The sequence below is a fragment of the Mastigoproctus giganteus genome, chromosome 14 (genome assembly GCF_048544385.1).
Source record: "Mastigoproctus giganteus isolate SK-2022 chromosome 14, ASM4854438v1, whole genome shotgun sequence".
Taxonomy (NCBI): domain Eukaryota; kingdom Metazoa; phylum Arthropoda; class Arachnida; order Uropygi; family Thelyphonidae; genus Mastigoproctus; species Mastigoproctus giganteus.
The window spans coordinates 83,367,773-83,389,393 of record NC_143588.1 but is presented as its reverse complement, the minus strand read 5'-3'; the positions used below and the strand labels follow the sequence as shown (position 1 = coordinate 83,389,393).

The following is a 21,621-nucleotide window of genomic DNA, read 5'->3' as shown; positions in this document are numbered from 1 at the left end:
GGGTTTGTTAAGGGGAAATCTTGTCGTGTGATCACAAAGGAACTGGATGCAAAAAAATAATTTTGATATCATATACTTGAATTTCAGGAAAGTATTTGATACTGTTGCACATGAAAGACTGCTGTACAAATTGGAGCAGTATGGCATTAAGGGCAAGTGGCTGCTATGGATAAAAGGATGGTTGAATGGGAGAAGACAGAGTGGTAATCAATGAATACTGCTCTTCATGGACTAATGTGATTAGTGGAGACCCCCCCCCAAGGGTTCAGTGTTGGTCTATTGTTGTTTTCTATATTTATCAATGATATTGATGAAAGTATATCAGGCTTAATGTCAAAGCTTGCAGATTGCTAGGATTATTGATTACTGTATGAAAGTACGCTACTGCAACAGGATCTAGAAAAGTTGGGCAAAAAGGGTTGAGAAGTGGCAACTGAAGTTTAACATTGACAAATGCAAAGTACTGCACATGGGTAGCAGTAACCCCAGAATAATGTGCCAACTATTTGGTACTACACTCAGGCTAGTGGAGAATGAAAAAGACCTGAGATGTAATTGTGCAGTCAGATGTGAAGTTTTCTGAGCAGTGCAGACAGGCAGCCAGAGCAGCTCATGGGGTCTTGACAATGCTACACAGGAATTTTGCTACCAGGAATAAAGAGGTGATTATTACTTTGTATAAGGTATAATCACCTCCTTGGATATTGCATACATTTCTGGAGGCCTCATTTTAGGAAGGATGTAGAGCTGCTGGAACGAGAGAAGGGCAATGAGAATGGTGAGGGGAAACAAAGGTGTGCTGTTAACAAGAAAGGCTCAAGTTCTGCAACTGCAGCATCTGGAGACTAGGCACCTGTGAGGTTATCTGACTGAAGTGTATAACGCTTTGAAGGGTTTGAGCAAGCTCAATGCTGATGGGACTCTTCCTCTTGCTCAGATACAGACCAAAATGAGGTATAACATCAGATATGTATGTTAATACAGCAGGGAGAAAAAAACTGGGCAGCTTAAGGTCGTTCACTTGTTTCCTCACTCCTCTGTACTTATACTCAGTGCTTTTTTTTTTTTGGGACAGTACGTAACAGTATGGCATACTGGCACTTTTATTAACAGTGATGTGTGTCATTTAGATGCAGTACACTGCAAAATTTGTAATATTCTGTAAATTCTTTTCACATGTTTATCTACTATTCAAATAAGCTTAAAATTATGTAACTAAATTTTCATTTTTTACTGTCTGTTGTTAAGATATTTTCTATATAAAACTGTATAACCATTTTTATAATTCTAAGTTACTCAGTCGGACCTCTTTTTAATGAAGTCATTTTATAGCGAATTATTTTGAATTCCCCTTGAAGTTACATTTAAAATAGTTTCCGTTGAGCGAAGAAAAGTTTCATATAGTGAAGGGATTAGGAGAGAATTAACTCTGTATGCACTGTTCGCATTTCTGGCCTTCAGGCAATTAGTGCTGCTGCGTGAATTAAGAGAGTTAAAGCATTCTACAACTTAGTGGTACCTGGTAAAACCTATCCGACCACCTGTCCCACATACGGAGGAGTCACGTTAGTCAAGAGTGAGCAGATCAAGGTGTATTCCCAATGGGCTCTGGCCCACCTTCTACTGCAGTGGTGTCCAACGTTTTCCCATACAGAAGCCATATTCAAAAAAATTCAAAATTAGATTTCTTTAGTGTGTTACATTAAAAAGTAAGATTGAAAATTTTATTAAGTACAATACACAATTACATTTACTGAACAAAACATTTAATGAGAATTTTTTTGATAATTAAAAAAATTTAAAATGCTGTTTTAGTTCACTTTCCTCATGGGCCGTAGGTTGGACACATTTGTGAATCAACTGTAAGCGCCCTGTTCGAGAATTAGAATTATGTGATTTTCTTTTACCCCGACAAATAATCATCTGTAGTTTTACGGAAGTGAGTTATCCACATTTTTCAGTAAATTTTCCCCATCTCTGTTTATATGGTCACAGTACCTGAATATCCAAATGACACCGACATTTTGGACAGTTTCAAAAAAAAAAAAAAAAAAGAAAGAAAGAAAAGAAAAAAATTCAAATTTAAGAACTAGTGACAATACTGATAACGAGAGACGGAAAACAAACGAGGACAATAAAGGTATTAATCCTTCTAAACATGAATTGTTGGCATTTGGTGAAAGTGAAGTTAGAAAATTGTCAATTAGGTTACAGTTAAATGAAAGAGATGCAATTCTTGGATACCTAATTGATAAGAAGGTTTCAGAAGAATTGAAGAATTTGATGAACGTCCTGAGTACGATACTAATTTCATCGAGTGAGTGTGAATGAGGATTTTCACAAATGAATCTGATTGCCAGCCCAACCAGTGCTTCGTTGATGACAAAAACAGCTTCTTCACTATTGTTTCTTAAAATTGTAGGTCCGCTTCAATCCAGCAAAATATGTCGATTCATGGCTGCTTCGGAAATGTCATTCAGCAAGGGGAAGAAGAGAAGTCGGCAACCTGCGGCTCGCAAGCTGCATGCAGCTCCTTTAACACGTAACTGCGGTTCTTTAACTTTACAGCTCACATGAAGCACAATTTGAAATGGAGTTAAGAGGACTTAAAAATCAAGGACATGTGGAGTTCAAGACTAAAATGCCTTAATACTGAAATTAGGGATTTGGAGAGGCAAAAGGCTGCCCTTGCAATTCTACACAAATGGACGGCGATAGATGAGTTTAAAATGCAGACCAAATTGTGTTCAATGAGTGGAGTAGTTTACCGGACCCATATATAAATTTGAAAATATTTGCGTTTGGACTTCTCTCAGTTTTTGGTTTGATGTATTTCTGTGAGCAAATATTGTTGAACATGAACTATATTAAAAATAAATCAAGAAAGCGTCGTCTGAACAATGCAAGCATGTTTAAAGCTCAGCATGTTTAATTACGACATACTTACATGATGTTGAGAGACTCGCTCAAGAAGTTCATCAGCAAAAGTCACATTAATTTGTACCTAATTAGATGTCTGTTACGTTTTTTTCAGTATTAATAAATAATATTTCAAAATATATATTTTTTTAATAAACACCTTCCCACTCTATTCCATTTCTTAAAAAACTCTTGCCCCCCCCCCTCCTTCCAGCTTGAGCTGAGGTGTGGCTCTTCAGATTCTCTCTCTCTCTCTTTTTTTTTTTTTTTTTTTTAAATTAGATCAAAAATGGCTCTTCACTCAAAAAAGGTCGGATGAGAACTTAATAAAAATTTGGAATATTCTACAAAAACTTTATTATGAAATTATTTTTACTTATGTTATTATTTTTTTTACGTATTTTACTAGCATTTTACTTATTTTTTTATATACTTGAATAATAAATTTATGCTTAATAAACTGTGTTAATACACTTAATTTGTTGTTCTTATTCTAAAAACATTACTACTAAAGTAACAATATCAGATAAAAAAATAAAATTTTTAGAGTACTTTTCATATCCTTTTAATTTTCACTTTTTTCCGATAGCAAAGAATCAGTACCGGCACCTATTTTTTTTACAAAAAAAGCACTGCTTATACTACAAAAGAGAAAGCAGTTCTGTTGTTTTTCTCTCTGCTATAGCTCTGTGAGATTCATTAGGGAGAATTTATTTTTCACTGTAACTCCCCTGCACTTGAATACAATTGTTCCATTTCGTTGGCAATGAGGAAATACCAGACAAATAAAATTCTTTGTCTTGTCCAAAAGAACGCAGAAACAGCAGACTTCAGTTCATTATCATAAGCAAAGCAATGCCCATCTACATTTTTGTTAAGGCATTGAAACTGGAAATAGTCACTGAGGCCAGATCTGGCCTGTAAAGTGGATGGGTAAATTCTGTAAAGTCACAGTCTCTCAAAGCAGCAGCACTATCATGTGACCTGTAAACTGATGCATTGTCCTGAAGAAGCAGCACACCTCCAGAAAGTTTTTCACGGTGTTTTTCCCTTATGACATCCCTTAGGTTGTACTGTACGGAGGCATGACTCCCCAGTGACTGTCTGCTTGTGTTCCAAGTAGTGAATGTACAAAATTCCCTCAGCATCCCAAAAAATGGTGGGAATAATCTTGCCAGCTGAAGATTATGTCTGAAATTTTTTGGGTGGGGAGAACCCTTGTGCTTCCATTGTATTGGCTAGGTCTTGGGATCCCAGTGATGAACCGATGTTTCACCACCTGTAACAATTCTGGAGATGAAAGTTTCAGGATCCCTTCCATAAAGCTCTAAATTCTCTTCACACCACCATATTGCTTCTGCAAAAGGGTCAGAAATCTGGGGACCCACCTTGCACTGACCTTAGTCATCCCTAAATGTTCATGGAGGATGGTTATAACTGTTCTCTTAGATATTTCACATTCTCTAGAGATGTGGGGCACATTTCTGGAGTGGTCGCTGTCACATGCCTTCCTGAACTCTCTAGCCCACTTGGATTGTTTAGACCAGAATTTCACCTGGCACTCTGAAAGTGCACTGTTGCCATACACAGCCACCATCCTTTCATGAATGTCCTTTCCCCGTTTCTAACTTTTGGGAGAAACTTGATAACTGAACGCTGCTCCAATTTCAATAAATTCATAATTTGATACAGGTGTTTTCCTAGGGGAACTATGGGAAGTACCTTAGGTAGGTAATTTATTGAATGCCCCTCGTATAAATACAGTATTAATCATCATGTCTGACTACATCAAAATACCCGTTGCTTTCCTCATATACACTCTTAAGCTGTATTCCAACTAGCATATAAGCTGCTCTCAAGTTACTACTTTACAAATGTAGACACTTATGTTCGGCAGCATTAAAACTTAACTGCCATTTCCACGACCCCTATACAAATCACTCTGAAGACGGTCAGTCTGACTTCCATCATTAACCACTTCCCCAATCTTTGCATCACTGCAAATTTTGAAATTGAATACCCTTCAGTCCCTCATGGATATAATTCACAAAGACCAGAAAGAAGAGCATTTCTAGTGATACCATTGCCACTGTAGCAATGAACCTTGAGGTACCCTATTTATAATTGTGACCCATTCTGAAGAATGACCAAATTTTAGAAACTGTAGCCTTGGCAAGAGGCCAAAATAATTAACTCTTGGACCTTTCATAATCAAATTTGGATATATTAACAATTTGTTTACAATTACAAGCTTTAGTATAAGCAGAAATGGAGCCAGAGATTTCAAAGAATAATTCAGGATATGCTTTATTCTAATACTGAAGAACCTCAGTATATTTGTTGAAAAACCACAGTTCACATGAAGGACAACAGTTTAGGGAGGAATAAGGAATAGAGGATTTAATTTATAGCATGATCTGAGTAAGTACTAGGATCAAAGGATTTGAAACAGTAATCCAACCAAGGAAAATGGGAAGAGAAATCACACAGATCATCCATCTTCCACTGCTGTTCAAAAGTATGAGGCTAAAAATAGCCATGGGAGAAGAGGCCAATACCACATTGTGAAGCTGTGATCCGAGATACATCCAGAACAGCTAAATGTATACTTTGTTAGCTGTGAAGTTAAGATTGTGATATTCTGGTGGATAAATGAACAAGTTGTGTGAGGTCTAGTGATGGCAAATAAAAGAAGTTGTGTAAAGTTCAGTAATGGCAAAAGACCAAACATCCCTACTAACTGGATTATATCCAGAAAACTGAAGCTAGCTTAATTTGAACATCAAAATCTAAAGAAAATTACTTCTCTCTTAGTAAAGTTAGATGGGAAAAGCAGAGATAGTAACGAATGGGCCTGGTGTACTGGGGTCCAAATTTGATTATGAAAGGCCCAAGAGTTAATTATTTTGGCCTCTTGCCAAGGCTACAGTTTCAAAGTCACGATCTTGACCCCAAATGTGACTTTGAAATAGTAGACCACTCACGACACTTTCGCCACCGCCTATGGCTAGAGTCACTCAACATAGTAAACAATCCAAAGGCAATAAATCGCCAAAAAGGCATACGCCTACACCCCATCCTAGAGACAACTGTTTTAATGCTAGATGATCAGTGGAGTAGAAAGCAGCGCACGTCCGTGCAACAACAATGACGCATGATTAACGTGCCTCACTCGGCTCATTGCACTTATCCATTGTATTTTGTATTTAAATGTCAGTTGATGAAGAGACATGCATCTCGAAAGCTACTGTTAGTATATATTTGTATTCTTACATTAAACTGGATTTATAACTTATACGTGTATGTTATTAAAAGCAGAGATTCAAAGAAAGAAATTCAAAATTTTGAGTGATTACAGCAAAAGGAGACCAAAAGATAGGAGATTCTATATTAGAAAATCTTAAAACAGAAATAACAGGTACTCTCCTTTAAAATAGAAAGAATCTGAGTGAGTAATTAAAAAAAAAAAAACAAGACCCACCACTCATCTTAACTAAAACTATATATACATGAATAAAATATGCCCTAGGTAACCAAAAATAACTTTTTCTTTTTACCACCAATCTGGCAAACCAGAAACAGTGAAGTCTCTCATAGGAATATTACTGTTGATGGAAGAATTTTGAAGGCAAGAATGCTGAAGTGATACTGTTGTCACTGTGGCAGAGATGATTACTAGTTTGGCTGTTTCTCAGGTTATAGGTGAAATGAGGATTGGCTCCTGAACATACAGACCACTAGAAACCAGTCTAGTTCCAATCAGGTTCTCAAGAGAAAACATGAGAGTAGCTGGGTGGGAATAAGGCTGCCCACATTGGTTGCACAGATTTCCAAGTATGGAGGAAAGGACAAAAACTGTTGCCATAGGTAGTGTGGTCTGTTGCTGTCTTCATGGAACAAGGAAATCCACTTTAGTTTAATGGCCACATTTCTAATGTCAAAATTGGAAGGAGAGAAGGGAGAAAGCTTTATATGAAAAGTGCTTCACTATATAACTTCCTGGAACTGAATGAGTGGGGAAAGGGCTGCATATCAGAGAGATTATCAGAGTGGTCCTCAGCAATGCAGTGCTCCACAAATTATGAGCTCTTCCATGTGCTTCTTTACACAGTAATATGATCAACTGATAGATAGCTTATGTTGGCACAGAACTTTATAAACTGATTCCCTAAGGGCTATGGATGTGGGAGAAAGAGTGAAGAACCTGTTTTAATCTATTCTCACTGATAAAGTAAATTTTTACATCTTTTCTAGTCAAAGAAGTAATTCTGTTGCTGAGACTGAGAATAAATGGAATAAATATGTGGACTGGGAGGGACCATGAAGGCGGCCCAGCTATGGTCCTTAGGATTTTACTGGACAGGGTATGCAGGATGGTTGATTTTTTTCCAGAAAGTAACTCTGATGTGATGTAATTGAGCTCTGATTTAAAGTCCCTCCCCCAGCAACCCCAGGTAGGTTCTGATTAGGCTGTAAGGGTGAGGATGACATTGGTTTTGAGGACTTGGACATGTGAGGTGGAAGTTACTTTAGTCAGTTGGTTTTCAGTACCTAATGGATCAAAACTTTAAGAAGAGGAGGCTGTTTACTTTTTTCTTGCTCTAACCCGAAGGAAATGCCAGAGTGCTAAGAATCACAATAAACCCTCACTAATCTGGTTACAGTTAATCCAGATTGAAATATGAAAAATTCTGTTTACAGTTCAGTACTCTGAAAGACACATGGGATTTAGGAAGGCAGATAAGTCACTCTGACTGTGCAGAGAGAGAGAGACAGAACATATATTACATTTTCTTGCGTATTGTTCAGTATCGTTGTTGACTCTCAGTTGGATGGATGTTATTGCTTATATATATATATATATATACACACACACATAAGTTAACATATTTTATATAATTATTGGTTCTAAAGAATTGAAAAGTGGAATAAAAAGAAAACACGTTACTTTAACTGTCTTTAACACTCAAAGTGATAGGACAACTTGAAAATGATGTTTCTGGAAAAAAAAAATTGCTGAAGAATTTGGTATTGGCCAACAGACTGTGTCAGATATTAAAAAACAAAAAGAATCTATAAAGACATTTGCTTTAAAATTTGATGTGGGAGGTGATAAAAGCAGTGTATCAAATAGACAGTCATTAAAAAAGCCAATAGGTTCCGGCAACACCAATAAAGATGTTGCTGGAAGAAGCTGTATTTAAGTAGAATTCACAGCAATGATCAAGTAGCATTGGTGTGTGATGCTAGTGCCATTTGATAATTGTATAAAAAGACAATACATTTATCTATCTATTGATGGATGAATATATTGTCTTTTTATAGTTTTCAAATAAAGACTCTACAGTGATGTTTTTATTTATTTTCATCAACATTACCTATATTTTATTTATTAAATTTTCCATTTATTTGTGTTCCAAGTTTTTGTTCTTTTAAGGCTATCTTTTGCTTCACTAATATGGATTTTCACTTAATCCGGATGGCCTCTCCCCCCAATTAATACGGATTAGCAAGGGTTTACTGTGTAATGTTGGAGGGAGGGTAGAACCATAGAGATAAATAATAAGCAAAATCAGACTTACTTTGCGACCAATGGTAACTTCTCCAGAAACAGTTTTAAAGCCCACACTCTCAGCTTTTGCTTGGATCTTCTGTGCAGCATTTTCTGCTGTATCTTTCATCTTTGATATAAAACCTAAGTTTATGCATAAAATATTTTATTAAACTATTTATATTAATTATTAATATAATAAAGCTCATTAACTAATACTGGACATATGGATAATTCAGAGTTATTCTTTAGTTTCATGCAGGAAAGTTTGCACTTATCACAGTTAAATGAAATTTCACGTGGAATGAAAAAAAAAAAAAAAAAGTCTAATTTTTTTTTGTATGATAATTAAAATAACTTTTATCTACATTATTAAAAATTTATATTTAGAATAGCTCTCATGATTTCAACCTATCAATTTATCTAGTAACTCTATCTTATGTGAATTAAGCTGAATGGTTGGTTGGTTGGTTATTTTTTGGGTGTGTGTGTGTGGAGAAGGGATCCTTGTTGGGCTAATTACTTTGGTCATAATGGTTCATAATAGTGCTAGGCATGGTTTTTTTAATTGTGTATTGTCTGTACATATTCACAGGCTAAAAGTTTTGCTAATAACCACAAAATGTATTTTTTTGTTGCTATTAGAAAAATAATTTGCGGGGAAACCGGCTTCTTCCACATGAAGTTGCCTAACTACAGCCCTGATTGAAAAGGCTCTTGAGATAACTGGAGGAATTATTATGAACCTCTCTAAATAAATAACAAGTAAAACATAGTACTTTTAAAGTAGCCTACTACCTTACTTACTAAAGATAAGGGTTGTTTTTTTTTTGTGAACGTCAGTCAGGGATAGAGTCAACATTTCATACCCTGAATAGGATCAGTACACCTTTCCATTTTACTGAAGATTATACACCGATGAGCCAAAACATTATGACCAGCGAGTCGTTATGCAAATTAAAGCAACTGCAGGTGAACTACGATGCGTGTGTGGGTCAGGACACGGTATAAAAAACACCTGATACTGAGCTCTGTTAATCAGTGTTACTATTGTTTTTCAGATGGGAAAGGCAGCGGACTTAAGAAAGTTTGACAAAGGCCAAATTGTAATGGCCAGATGACTGGGTCAGAGCATGGCTGGTGGGATGCTCACGGTCAGCTGTGGTTAGTACCTGCCAAAAGTGGTCAAAGGAGGGAAAATCCATGAGCTGCTGGTGAGATGTTAGACGACTACAGCTTCGATGCTCGAGGTGAGTGAAGGCTCTCCCAGATGGTATGTGGCAACAGAAGGGCTACTGTGGCGCAACTTGCTGGTAATTAGAATGCTGGTGATGGGAGTAATGTGTCACAACACACAGCACATCGGACCCTGCTGAAAATGGGGCTGCGTAGCCGCAGGCCACTCAAAGTGCCCATGCTAACCACGGTTCACCAGCGACAGTGCCTACAATGGGCATCCATCAAAACTGGACCTTGAGTGATTGGAAGAAGGTCGTCTGGTACGAGAATCACGTTTCCTGTTGCCATGTGGACGGCCGGGTACATGTGTGTAGTTTACCCGGGGAAGTGATGGCGCCTGGATGCACTGTGGGATGAAAACAAGCCAGTGGCAGCGGTGTCATGCTTTGGGCGATGATCTGCTGGGATACTCTGGGTCCAGTCATCCATGTGCCAGGCACTCTGACGTTTACAACCTACCTAAACATCATTGCTGACCAGGTACACCCTTTCGTGGCACCGGTCTTTTCCTGTGGCAGTGCCGTCTTTCAGCAGGATAATGCGCCATGCCACACCGCCTGGATTATTTGAGACTGGTTCATGGAACATGAGGAAGACTTCCAGGTATTGCCCTGGCCTCTAAATTCCCCAGACATCAATCCCATTGATCATCTGTGGTTTGTGTTGGAACAACTCCAATCTGCAGTGTCTCAACCATGGACCTTACAGGAGTTAAAGGATCTGCTGGTTATATGTTGTTGTTTTGTTTTTAGGAGCATTAGCAACTAAGGCCATATTGCTCCGGGAATATATGCGGTGGTCATTCCCTGACCTTTCCGCATCCTCCGTATTTGGTGGTGACGGGCTCGAACCCTGGTCTAATCAAGAAGCGTGTGCTATGCACTGTTTCTCCTTCCCACCTGGCTATGGAGGCGCCTTGGTTATGTGTTGGTACCAGATACCACAAGATACATTTAGAAGCCTTGCCGGGTACGAGCTGTTTTGGCTGCACATGGAGGACCAACATTATATTAGCTAGGTGGTCATAATGTTTTGGCTTATTGGTGTATAATCTGTAGCAATAAAGACTCAAATAATGGATGCAATTCCCCCCACCCCTGATTCTTGTTGTGGATGTAAAGTGCCTCTAACCAATGGTTACATTGCTGATTCCTTGTGGAATGATGTGTTTATTACCATTATGGAATTAGCCATGCTGCCATGGAATAATAATTAGTGCTTCTCCCACGTCATACCATTATTAATTCTTACATGGGGATTTTAGTAGTGTCACCATTGGTTAGAGGTCCCTGATGAAGGCATATCGGGCTTAATGTCTAATTTTGGCTGATATGCCAGCAATACAAAGATTTGCAGGGTGGTTAATGACACAAATCAAGATATACTACTGAAACAAGACCTAGAAAAATTAAACAGATGGGCTGAGAAGTGGCAATTGAGGTTTAACATTGATAAATGCAAGGTACTACAATATGGGCTAAACTAATCCCAGAATAACATACCAATTAGTTGGTACTACACTCGAGTGGTGGAGAAAAAAAAAAAAGAGATCTAGAGGTAACTGTACAGTCTGACAAGTTTCCCAAGCAGTACAGATTGGCTTCTAGGATAGCTCATGAGGTTCTGTCAATAATATATAGAAATTTTTCCAGCAGGAACAAAGTGATTATCTCTTTGTATAAAGCAATGACTAGGCTGCACCTTGAATAATGCACAAAGGTCTGGAAGCTCATTTTAAGAAGGATGTGGATCCCTTGGAACAGGTGCAGATAAGAGCAATCAGATTAGTCAACACAAAAGAGTACTCATCCAACAAAAGACTTCAGTTCTGAAAATTGCAGTACAGTGGTACCTTGGATTGCGAGTAACTTGGTCTACGAGTGTTTTGCAAGACGAGCAAAAATTTTTAATAAATTTTAACTTTATAAACGAGCTAGGTCTTGCAATACGAGTACAGTCAGTCCTCATATAACACGTGTTTACACTACACGAATTCGATCATACTCAATTTATAAATAGGGGAATGATATCTTATATAACACGAACTGAATTTGCTTATGCACTATTGGCCTTTGTGTTTACAAGAAATGGCAGTCGGACCGGAATCACCCCAACACGATAGGAATGAAGAGAAGATTCTGAAAATGTATTTATGTGTTTTATATCAGTGAAGGGGAAACACATTTCACCATAATAACGTAAAAACCAACACAATTCCAGTTATCGGTATAATCGCAAATGCAATTAGATAGAGTTTACTACCAGTTTATAACAGATTCCACTAGCAGAAACGCAACTGGAAATTGTTTTTATTGTTTTATGGTAGTAACCCCTAGAAATGTGCTTTAGTAAAATGTGAGGTGTTAATAGTGTGTCTCTGCCTTTACGGTGTTGTTTATTCAGTTGCTACATGCACGCAGCTTTGTTTATTTGTATCAAGCGTGTCTCCTCGTTTTGTAATAGTGCGAGCGATGAATCTGTTACAATGCAATGTCATATTTCCGTGAAATCCTCAAGAGGAGGCAAAGTGTCATTGGAGAGGTTCCTTGTTAAAGTTGCACAAAAAAAAGAGTCAACAGATAGCAGTGATTCCGTTGTGACAGTGAAAGTGGTCCTACCATAAATCCGATTGCTTTACGTATATTCAATTTAAATATTAAAAATATGAAAAGGTATGTATGTATTTTGTATTAATCATTTTTTCAGTATATGAATATTTTCGAGTTTTGGAACAAATCAACTGGGTTTCCATGATTTCTTAAGGGAAAATTCGCTTTGATATACGAGTGCTTTGGATTACGAGCACGTTTCCGGAACGAATTATGCTCGCAAACCAAGGTACCACTGTACTTGGAAATTAGGCACCTGCAAGAAGATGCAGGTGCCTAATTTCCAAGTTAAGGTTTAAGGTTTTAAACTTAATCAGCAACTTTAAGTTTCTGAATCTGCTTAAGGTTTTAAACAGATTCAGAAACTAAGTGTTGGTGACACCATACCATTTCTTGCACAACATACATAAGAGGAAATAAACTTAAATTGAAAAAGGATGGCTGCAGGTCAGATCATTCAAAAATTTGCTTTCAGCCAGAGGGTAATCAATTGTTGGAACAAACTACCATCTGGTGTGAATAAAAATAAGGAAGATTTAGATAAACTAGTAGAGGGGATGGACAGATAAGGTGAGTGGTGTGTGTGTGTGTGTTTTTAATGTTATGTAAACTTGATTCCTTGCATCATTTGCCACTAATCTAAATACTAATTTAGATGCCCAATGGCTGGCAAAATCATTCTATTCTCTTAATTTTCTCCCTTCTGTTTCCTCACGAGCCACTGTTTGCAGGAATGCTTCCGAAATTCCCACTTGTTTCCAAGACTTGTCTTCATAAAGAGCTCACGAGTTATTCTACAATGCTTGCCGGAGCCATTTTAGAATTTTAACAGAACAATTTTACATTATATTTTCATTTATAATAAATTTCTTGTTTTTACCCAGTTGAGTGGTGATTCTTAGGATTATCAGAGATTTATCATTTTCTGAACTTAGAGGTCGTTCAGTATTTATCCACTGCAGGTATGCTTTAAAGCCCACAATCTGAATGTTGGGGGGGGGGGTGGAAAGTAGCTGTCAGGTAGAACTACCGTGGAAACAAATTTAAAAAATAAATGAAAAATTAAATAAATATTAGAAGAGAAGGAAAAAAAATGCCTCAACAGGTTTAGAGATATTTTGTCAAGGGCTATTCCATAAATCTTGTGCACTTCACTTCACTGGTCATTACAGCGCAAAGGAAAATATTATCTTACAAGCAGATCTCCAACATGTGCCCTGCCCTGTTACTTAACATGTACAGTAAGTCCCCGACTTACGTAAGCCCGAGTTACATAACTTTGGACTTGCGTAATTTTTTTTTTCACTCAAATTTTTTTTTTTTTTTTTTAGGATTGTAAAATTTAAAACAGTAAAAGAAAAAAAGAAAAAAAAAAAGCAATCAATAATGACGAACATGGCATGCACAAATTTCACACGTAAGATACGGAGTAACACGTTTACGAAGCTTAAAAAATAGGAATGAAGAAAAGATTCTGAAAATTTATTTATTTATTTTTGTTTTAAATGACTGAAGATTTCAATGATGTTATTTGGTTTTTAGGAGCATTAGCAACTAAGGCTATATTGCTCCGGGAATATGCGGTGGTCATTTCCTGACTTTTCCGCATCCTCCGTATTTGGTGGTGGAAGATTTCAATGAAGGGGACATAAATTTCACTGTAATAATGCAAAAATCCAAAGAATTCCAGCTATCGGTATTATCATAAATGCAACAATATCGAGTTTACTATCTGTTTATAATTAATTGAACTAACAGTAAAGTCCAATAAACTGGAAAGTGCAAATTGTTTTTATTGTTTTTTGTGGTAGTGACCTCCAGAAATGTGCTTTAGTAAAATGTGAGTATGTGAGCTCATGTGAGGTGATAATGGTGTGTTTCCGCCTTAAAATCATCCCCAGGGGCTCACATCTGGTGAGTATGGGCTTGATTTCTTTCTACTTCTCTCTCTCTCAGGGCAATAGGAAAATTTTTTTTTTTTTTTTTTTTTTTTTGCCTGGTGCAGCATCAGGCTTCCTTGCACCATATGGCTAATAATAACCTTGTAAAGTTCTTTACAGAAAATTTCATTTTGACCGTTATTGTGGTGCTGACTAAAAGAATAAGTGATAGCAGTTCTAGTAAATCTACCAAGAAAAGGAAAGCAACTGATTTGAATCAGAAAATTAAAATAATAAGGATGTATGAAAATGGTCAAACATTAACAAGCAGAGCTGGCTCTAAAATTTGCAGGACCCTGTTCAAGATTACTTGTGGGATCCTGTGCAGGAATTACTTGGGGGGCTGTTTGTTATTTCCTTACCTCCAGAAATTTTCCAAGTCGAGTTGTGCAAGCGGCCTTGGAGTGATAATAATGTGAGTAACTAGACATTAATATGGTGGTAGGCTAGTTGATAGAAATGCGGAAAATATGCAGATGATATTTTTAAGACCAGTGTCTCGAACTATCTATGGTGAAGGACCAGTTTCTTTTATTTCCAATCCATTGCAGCCTTTTGTAAAATACAATAAAAATGAATTATTAGAAAAATAAAAAATTACTTGTCACGGACCAGTAACAAAGAGTTTGCAGAATGGCACTGGTCTGCGGACATTTTGAGTAGCATTGATTTAGACCATTTGAGAGTAGGGGCCCCTGTTAACAAGTATTGCACAGAATTTAGATCTGTCAGTGTCAACAGTGAACACAATAATAAAGGACAAAGAGAGAATACGAGAAGCGGTGAAGGCATCGGCACCAATGAAGTCAACTATAATAACCAAGGGTACGAAATACATATGTTTTTACAGTACAATAACATGTCTTTTCTTTCTTTTATGTTTTCTTTTTTATGTGTCACTCCGGCTACTTCACCACTGTCCCCAGATAGTGTTTTTAATTGAACCAATTAAAAATAAATAACTAATTAATTGAAAAATATATAACTATTTTTCTTCATTCTTCTGAGGTGTTTGTGGTTTTCGTAATTTTGGCATATCAGGGTATAGTAGCAATATTTTATCAGTCATTCCTGAGTTATGTAAAACTCGACTTATGTAAGAAGTCCTGGAATGTATCTCTTACGCATGTCAGGGACTTACTATACGGGGCAATGTTGGCAAAAAAATCACGAGTTAGGAATGAATTTGAAAGTGAAGTGTCTGCAATTCTGCCCATACACGATAGGAGAGAGTATACGTTGAGAGACTTGTCAATCAATTTGGTCCTAGAGAGAGATTACGCAAGACCCAAGGGGTAGAATGTTTTGCAGCATGGTCTGTTCTTGTTAACAGGAGAGACTGTTTTTACAGGGATGGGATACACTTGAATAGAAGGGGTGCAAGAATATTTGCTGATGCTATCGAAGCATTAGTAGGTGGGTCAGAAAAGTGCTGGCTTAGGGGGGAGATACACAGACTAATAGTTTTAACTTGAGCCGCAGGCAAAGGTGAGAGTGATTCTTGCATTGTTACTATTCGTACATTCAGCAGCCTGTAATGCAAGGTGTCTGGAATTTCAGGCCATTCTCTGGGTCATCATGAAACAAATGAATACATGGGCTGTCTTAGCATAACTAAGAACACATGCATGTATACTTGCATGTACACTAATGCTAGGAGCAGTGTAAATAAATTTGATGAATTTGAAGTACTGATTAAGTTATCAAATGCAGACATTGTAGGAATAGTGGGGACATGGTGTCACGTAGACATAAGTGATGCTGAATTTGAATATGGGGAGTACAATGTATGCAGGAAGGGCAGATAAGACAGGAAGGTGGAGGTTATGCCCTTAGTTAAGAAGAATATTAAATCTTAGACTGTGCACCCAGTTGACTTGGGTGATGGGTGCAATGTTGAGTCAATTTGGTGTGATATAACCACTGGGAAAACGAGTATGTTATAGGTCCAGTGACTGTGATGAGCATACCAAACACAATACAGGGAAATATAAAGTGGGCCAGCAAATCAGAATGCCTCATAACGGGGGATTTTAACTTTCTAGATATTGACTGGAATTTGTAGGTTGGTCACTCACACACTAGCAAGACTTGTGGATTTCTTGGATGACTATATTCTACAGCAGCATGCTAGAGAGGCCACAAGAGGAGGCAATACTCTTGATCAGGTTATCAACAGTGATTCTTCATGTGCATTAAAATTGGCAGGTAAAAGATAATGGCGCTAATGTGATATTTATTTAAAGATATAAGTACTGTCAAGGATAAAGGGAAAGGTTTTTGCTTTTGTAAGGATAACTACAGAGGTCTCAGACAGTTTTTACATTGTGTGCAGTAGGGCAAACCGATGATGTTACCAACAGCAAATTCTAAATGGGAAGTATTCGGGGAAGTAATCAAAGAAGCTACTTGGCTTTTCGTACCAACAAAGAAATACTGTTTAAGGCTTAGACCTAAATGGATGTCAGAACTACTGAGATAGGTGGCAGAGAAGAAAAGTGCATGGGATGCATATAAATGATCAGGTGATACAGAAGCCTATGGTCTATATATAAATTAGTCTGTAATCAAGTCTTAAAGGAGGTTAGGTAAGCTAAGGCAGATTATGAGAAGTCTCCAGCACAGAACGCAACTAAAAACAGCAAAGACACATATGCTTATATTAACAGTAGAAGGAAGGGATTGAATCACATTAGGCCACTTGATATCTATGGGTTAACTCTGCTGAAAAACTGAATAAGGGTGAGAATACCAGAAGTTTATCAAACTCCAATGGGGAACTTCATGATTTCATGGTAACTGAAAGGACAGCAAAAGAGAAATTATTGAAGGTGAACATAAAAAAAGACACTTGTGGCTTATGGAATCAATCCAATTTTATTAAGGGAGGCAGCAAAGGATGTAAGCAAACCCTTAGCCATAATTATGGAAACGGGGAAGATGCTATATAAAAAGGATAGGTGGAACAGGACCAGGGTATGTTTGCCAGGGGCAAACGTTGATGACGTTGTAGAGTAGATACCATCTTTTAAGGGCACAAAGGGTGATATTGTTGTACACGTTGGCACTAATGATATTAAGAGTAGGAGACCGGCAGAATTACTTAACAAGTACAGGTCACCGTTGAAAAAAAGCCGTGAATTAGGGTTGAATTTGAAAGTGTCTGTAATTCTGCCCAGACACGATAGGAGGGAGTATATGATGAGATCCTTGTCGATCAATTCGGCCCCGGAAAGATTGTGCAAGGGGTAGAATTTTTTCCAGCCTGGTCTGTACTTGTTAACAGGAGAGACTGCTTCTACAGGGATGGGATACACTTAAATAGAAAGGGTGCAAGAATATTTGCTGATGCTATCGAGGCAGCGTTAGGTGGGTCGGAAAACTGCTAGCTTGGAGGGGATACAAGGACTAATAGATTAACAGTAACCACTGGCCGAGGTGAAAGTCATTCTTACACTGCTTCTACTAGAATGAGTAGCAGCCTGGAAAACAAGATGCAGGGTACTTCAGAGACTGCTGGGAGTCATTGCGGTACAAGTAAACACATGGGTTGTGTTAGGGTAGCTAATACAAACAGGTGCATTTGAGGTATTGCTCAAAACATCAAAGGCAGTTATTGTTGGGATATAAGAGACGATATATCCCACACAGACGATATGTCACACAGATATAAGGAATGCAGAACTGGAATTTGGGGAGTACAATGTGTACAGGAAGGATATAACAAGATAGGAAGGCAGGAGTGGTTATACTATTATTTAAGAAACACATAAAATCCAAGGAACTGAAGCTAGTCGACATCGCTGGACAGTGCAGTGTCGAGTCAGTTTGGTGTGACATAAGCATTGGGAGATCAAAATTGAGAGTAGGAGTGTGTTATAGGCCTAATGACTCTGATGAGTATAATAAGGTACTGTACAGGGAAATAGAGTGGGCCAGTAAATCAGAGAGTCTTATAATGGGAGATTTTAATTTCCCAGATATTGACTGGAATTTGTGGGTTGGTCACTCACACACTAGCAAGGCTTTTGTGGATTTATTGGATGATTGTTTTCTACATCAGCATGTGTGGGAGGCAACTAGAGGGAGTAATACTCTTAATCTGATTATCAGTAGTGATTCTTCATGCAGTAAGAATCTGCAGATAAAGGAACCACTAGGTGGCAGTGATCACAGTGTACTGAAGTGGGATTTACTCAAAGAGGTAACTATTATCAGGGGTAAAGGGAAAGGTTATTGCTTTCGTAAAGGTGACTACGGGACAGTATTTAAATGGTCTGAGACAGTATTTAAATTCTATACGGTAGGACCAATTGATGATGTTATGAACAGCAAATTCAAAATGGGAAGCATTCAAAGAATTTAACTTGGAAGCTACTAGGAAAGCTACTTGGAAGCTACTTACATACCAACTAAGAAATATTGTTCAAGGTCCATTATGCCTAAATGGATGTCAGATGAACTAATGAGACATGTGGCAGAGAAGAAAAATGCATGGGATACATATAAATTAATGGGTGATATGGAAGCCGATGATAGATATAAGCTGGTCTGTAACCAAGTCACAAAGGAGATTAGACAGGCAAAGGCAGATTATGAGAAATCCTTGGCAAAGGATGCAAAGAAAAACAACAAAGAGTTCTTTACCTATGTAAACTCTAGAAGAAAAGGGATGAATCAGATTGGTCCACTGGATATTGATGGTTGAACTGTTGATGATCCTGCTCAGGTGTCTAACAAACTAAATGAGTATTTTGCATCTACATTTACCCATGAGGAGTTATTCAGGAAGGGGAATGCCACAGGCGAGTTAAACTCTGGCAGTGAGCTGGATGATTTTGTAATAACTGAGAGTAAAGTTGAGGAGTAATTGTTGAATATAAACACAAGAAAGGAACCTGGGGTGGATGAAATCTATCCAGTTATATTAAAGGAGGTGGCAAAAGAAGTAAGCAAACCCTTAGACATAATTATGAGAGCTTCCCTGGACTCAGGGGAGGTACCCATGGACTGGAGATCTGCAAATGTTACCCCAATCCACAAAGAAGGATAAATAGGAGACAGATACAGGTAATTACAGACCTGTTAGTTTAACTTCAGTTCCAGGGAAATTAATGGAGGCACTGGTTAAAGAAGCATCGCAGGATCATCGAGACAAGACTTCAGTTACAGCTCGGACACAGCATGGTTTTGTTAAGGGAAAGTCTTGCCTGACCAATTTGATTGGATACCATGGTGTGGTCACGAAGGAACTGGATGCAGGGAATAACTTTGATATCATATATTTGGATCTTAGAAAGGCTTTTGATACTGTTGCACATGGAAGACTGCTGCACAAATTGCGGCTATGGATAAAGGGATGGTTGAGTGGGAGAAGACAAGAGTGGTAATCAATGGACACTGCTCATCGTGGACTAATAATGTTATTAGTGTTATTAGTAATAATGTTATTAGTGGCGTCTCTCAGGGTTCAGTGTTGGGTCCATTATTGTTTTCTGTATTTATATATAATATTGATGATGGTATATCAAGCTTAATGTCCAAGTTTGCAGACAATACGAAGGTTGTCAGGGTTGTTAAGGACACTAATGACAGTACACTGCTGCAACAGGATCTAAAAAAGTTCAGCAGATGGGCTGAGAGGTGGCAAATGAAGTTTAACATTGACAAATGTAAAGTACTACATATGGGAAGCAACAACTCCAGAGTGACGTATCAACTCTGTGGTTACTACACTGAAAGTGGTAGAGAACAAAAAGGACCTGGGGGTAATTGTACAGGCAGATATGAAGTTTTCTGAGCAGTGCAGACGGTCTGCAAGAGTAGCTCATAGTGTCTTGTCAATGATATATAGGAATTTTTCTAGCAGGAATAAGGAGGTGATTATCCCCTTATATAAGGCAATGGTCAGGCAATATACAGTACTCACACCTTGAGTACTGTATACAGGTCTGGAGGCCTCATTTCAAGAAGGAAGTAGAACAGAAATGAGTACAGAGAAGGGCAACAAAATTAGTGAATGGAACAAAGGGTTGCTCTTACAAAGAAAGGCTTAAATTTTGCAAATTACAGTGTTTGGAGAATAGGCACCTGTGAGGTGATCTGACTGAGGTATATAAAGCCTTGAATGTTTGAGCATGCTCAATGCTGATGGAATTCTTCGTCTTGCTCAGAATAATCATTTGAGAGGGCATAAATTCAAATTGAGAAAAGACAGATGTAGGATAGATGTGCGTAAGTTTGCCTTTAGCCATCGGGTGGTTGGTTGGTGGAACAGACTTCCATCCTTTGTTGTGGAAGTTGATAGCCTAAACAAATTTAAGGCTGAGCTGGACAGGTACTTGGAACGAATGGAGGGGTGAAATGGGAGCGTGTTTTTATTTATTTATTTTTTATTTTTTGGCTGATGCTGCATAAGCTTGCTTTCTTGCATCATATGCCTCTACTAATGGTAATGCTAATTATGAGAGCATCCTTGGATTCAGGGACTAGATATATGTGAAGGTATCCCCAATTCACAAAGGGGATCAAAAGGTGACACGAGTAATGTAATTACAGACCTGTTAGCTTTACATCTATTTGTGGGAAAATAATGGAGTCATTGGTAAGAAGTGAGGCAGGACCATCTGGACAGGAATGCAATTATACTACAGTTACAGAAAGGATTTGTTAAGGTGGGGGTCTTGTCTGACCAATCTGATAGGTTACTATGGTGCAGTGAATGCAAAAAATAATTTTGATATCATATACTTGGATTTCAGGCAACTGAAGTTTAACATTGACAAATGCAAGGTACTGCACATGGTTCGCAATAACTCCAGAGTAACTTATCAACTGTGTAGAACTACACTCAGGGCAGTGGAGAAAATGAAAAAGACCTAGGGGTAACTGTGAAGTCAGACATGAAATTCTGAGTAGTGCAGGCATGCTGCCAGGACAGCTCATGAGGTTTTATCAATGGTATACAGAAATTTTGCTAGTAGGGAGGAGGTGATTATCCCTTTGTATAAGGCCATGGTTAGGCTGCATCTTGAGTAAGGTATACAGGTGTGGAGGCCTCACTTTAGGAGGGATAGAGATCTGCTGGAATGGGTGCAGAGAAGGGCAACCAGATTGGTGAAGGGAACAAAAGGGTGCTGTTACTCAGAACGGCTTTAGTTCTGCAAATTGCAGTGTCTCGAGACTAGGCACCTGCGAGGAGATCTGAATGAGGTGATTAAAGTCTTGAATGGATTGAGTAAGTTGACCATTAATGGCATTCTTCCACTTGCTGAGACTACACACAAGTTGAAGAAGAATGGCTGCAGGATAGATGTGCAGAAATTTGCCTTCAGCTAGCAGGTGGTTGATTGTCAGAACAGGC

The 21,621-nt window shown here is 38.0% G+C and overlaps 1 protein-coding gene across 1 annotated transcript in view; it reads right to left on the bottom strand.

Moving 5' to 3' along the window:
• Positions 1–21,621, bottom strand: part of Rbcn-3B (WD repeat-containing protein Rbcn-3B) — a 357,208-nt gene that overhangs the window by 124,150 nt on the left and 211,437 nt on the right. Inside the window, exon 19 of the mRNA XM_090389262.1 lies at positions 8,520–8,614. Coding sequence (XP_090245388.1) covers positions 8,520–8,614 — 95 coding nt within the window. The remainder of the gene's footprint in view (positions 1–8,519; positions 8,615–21,621) is intronic.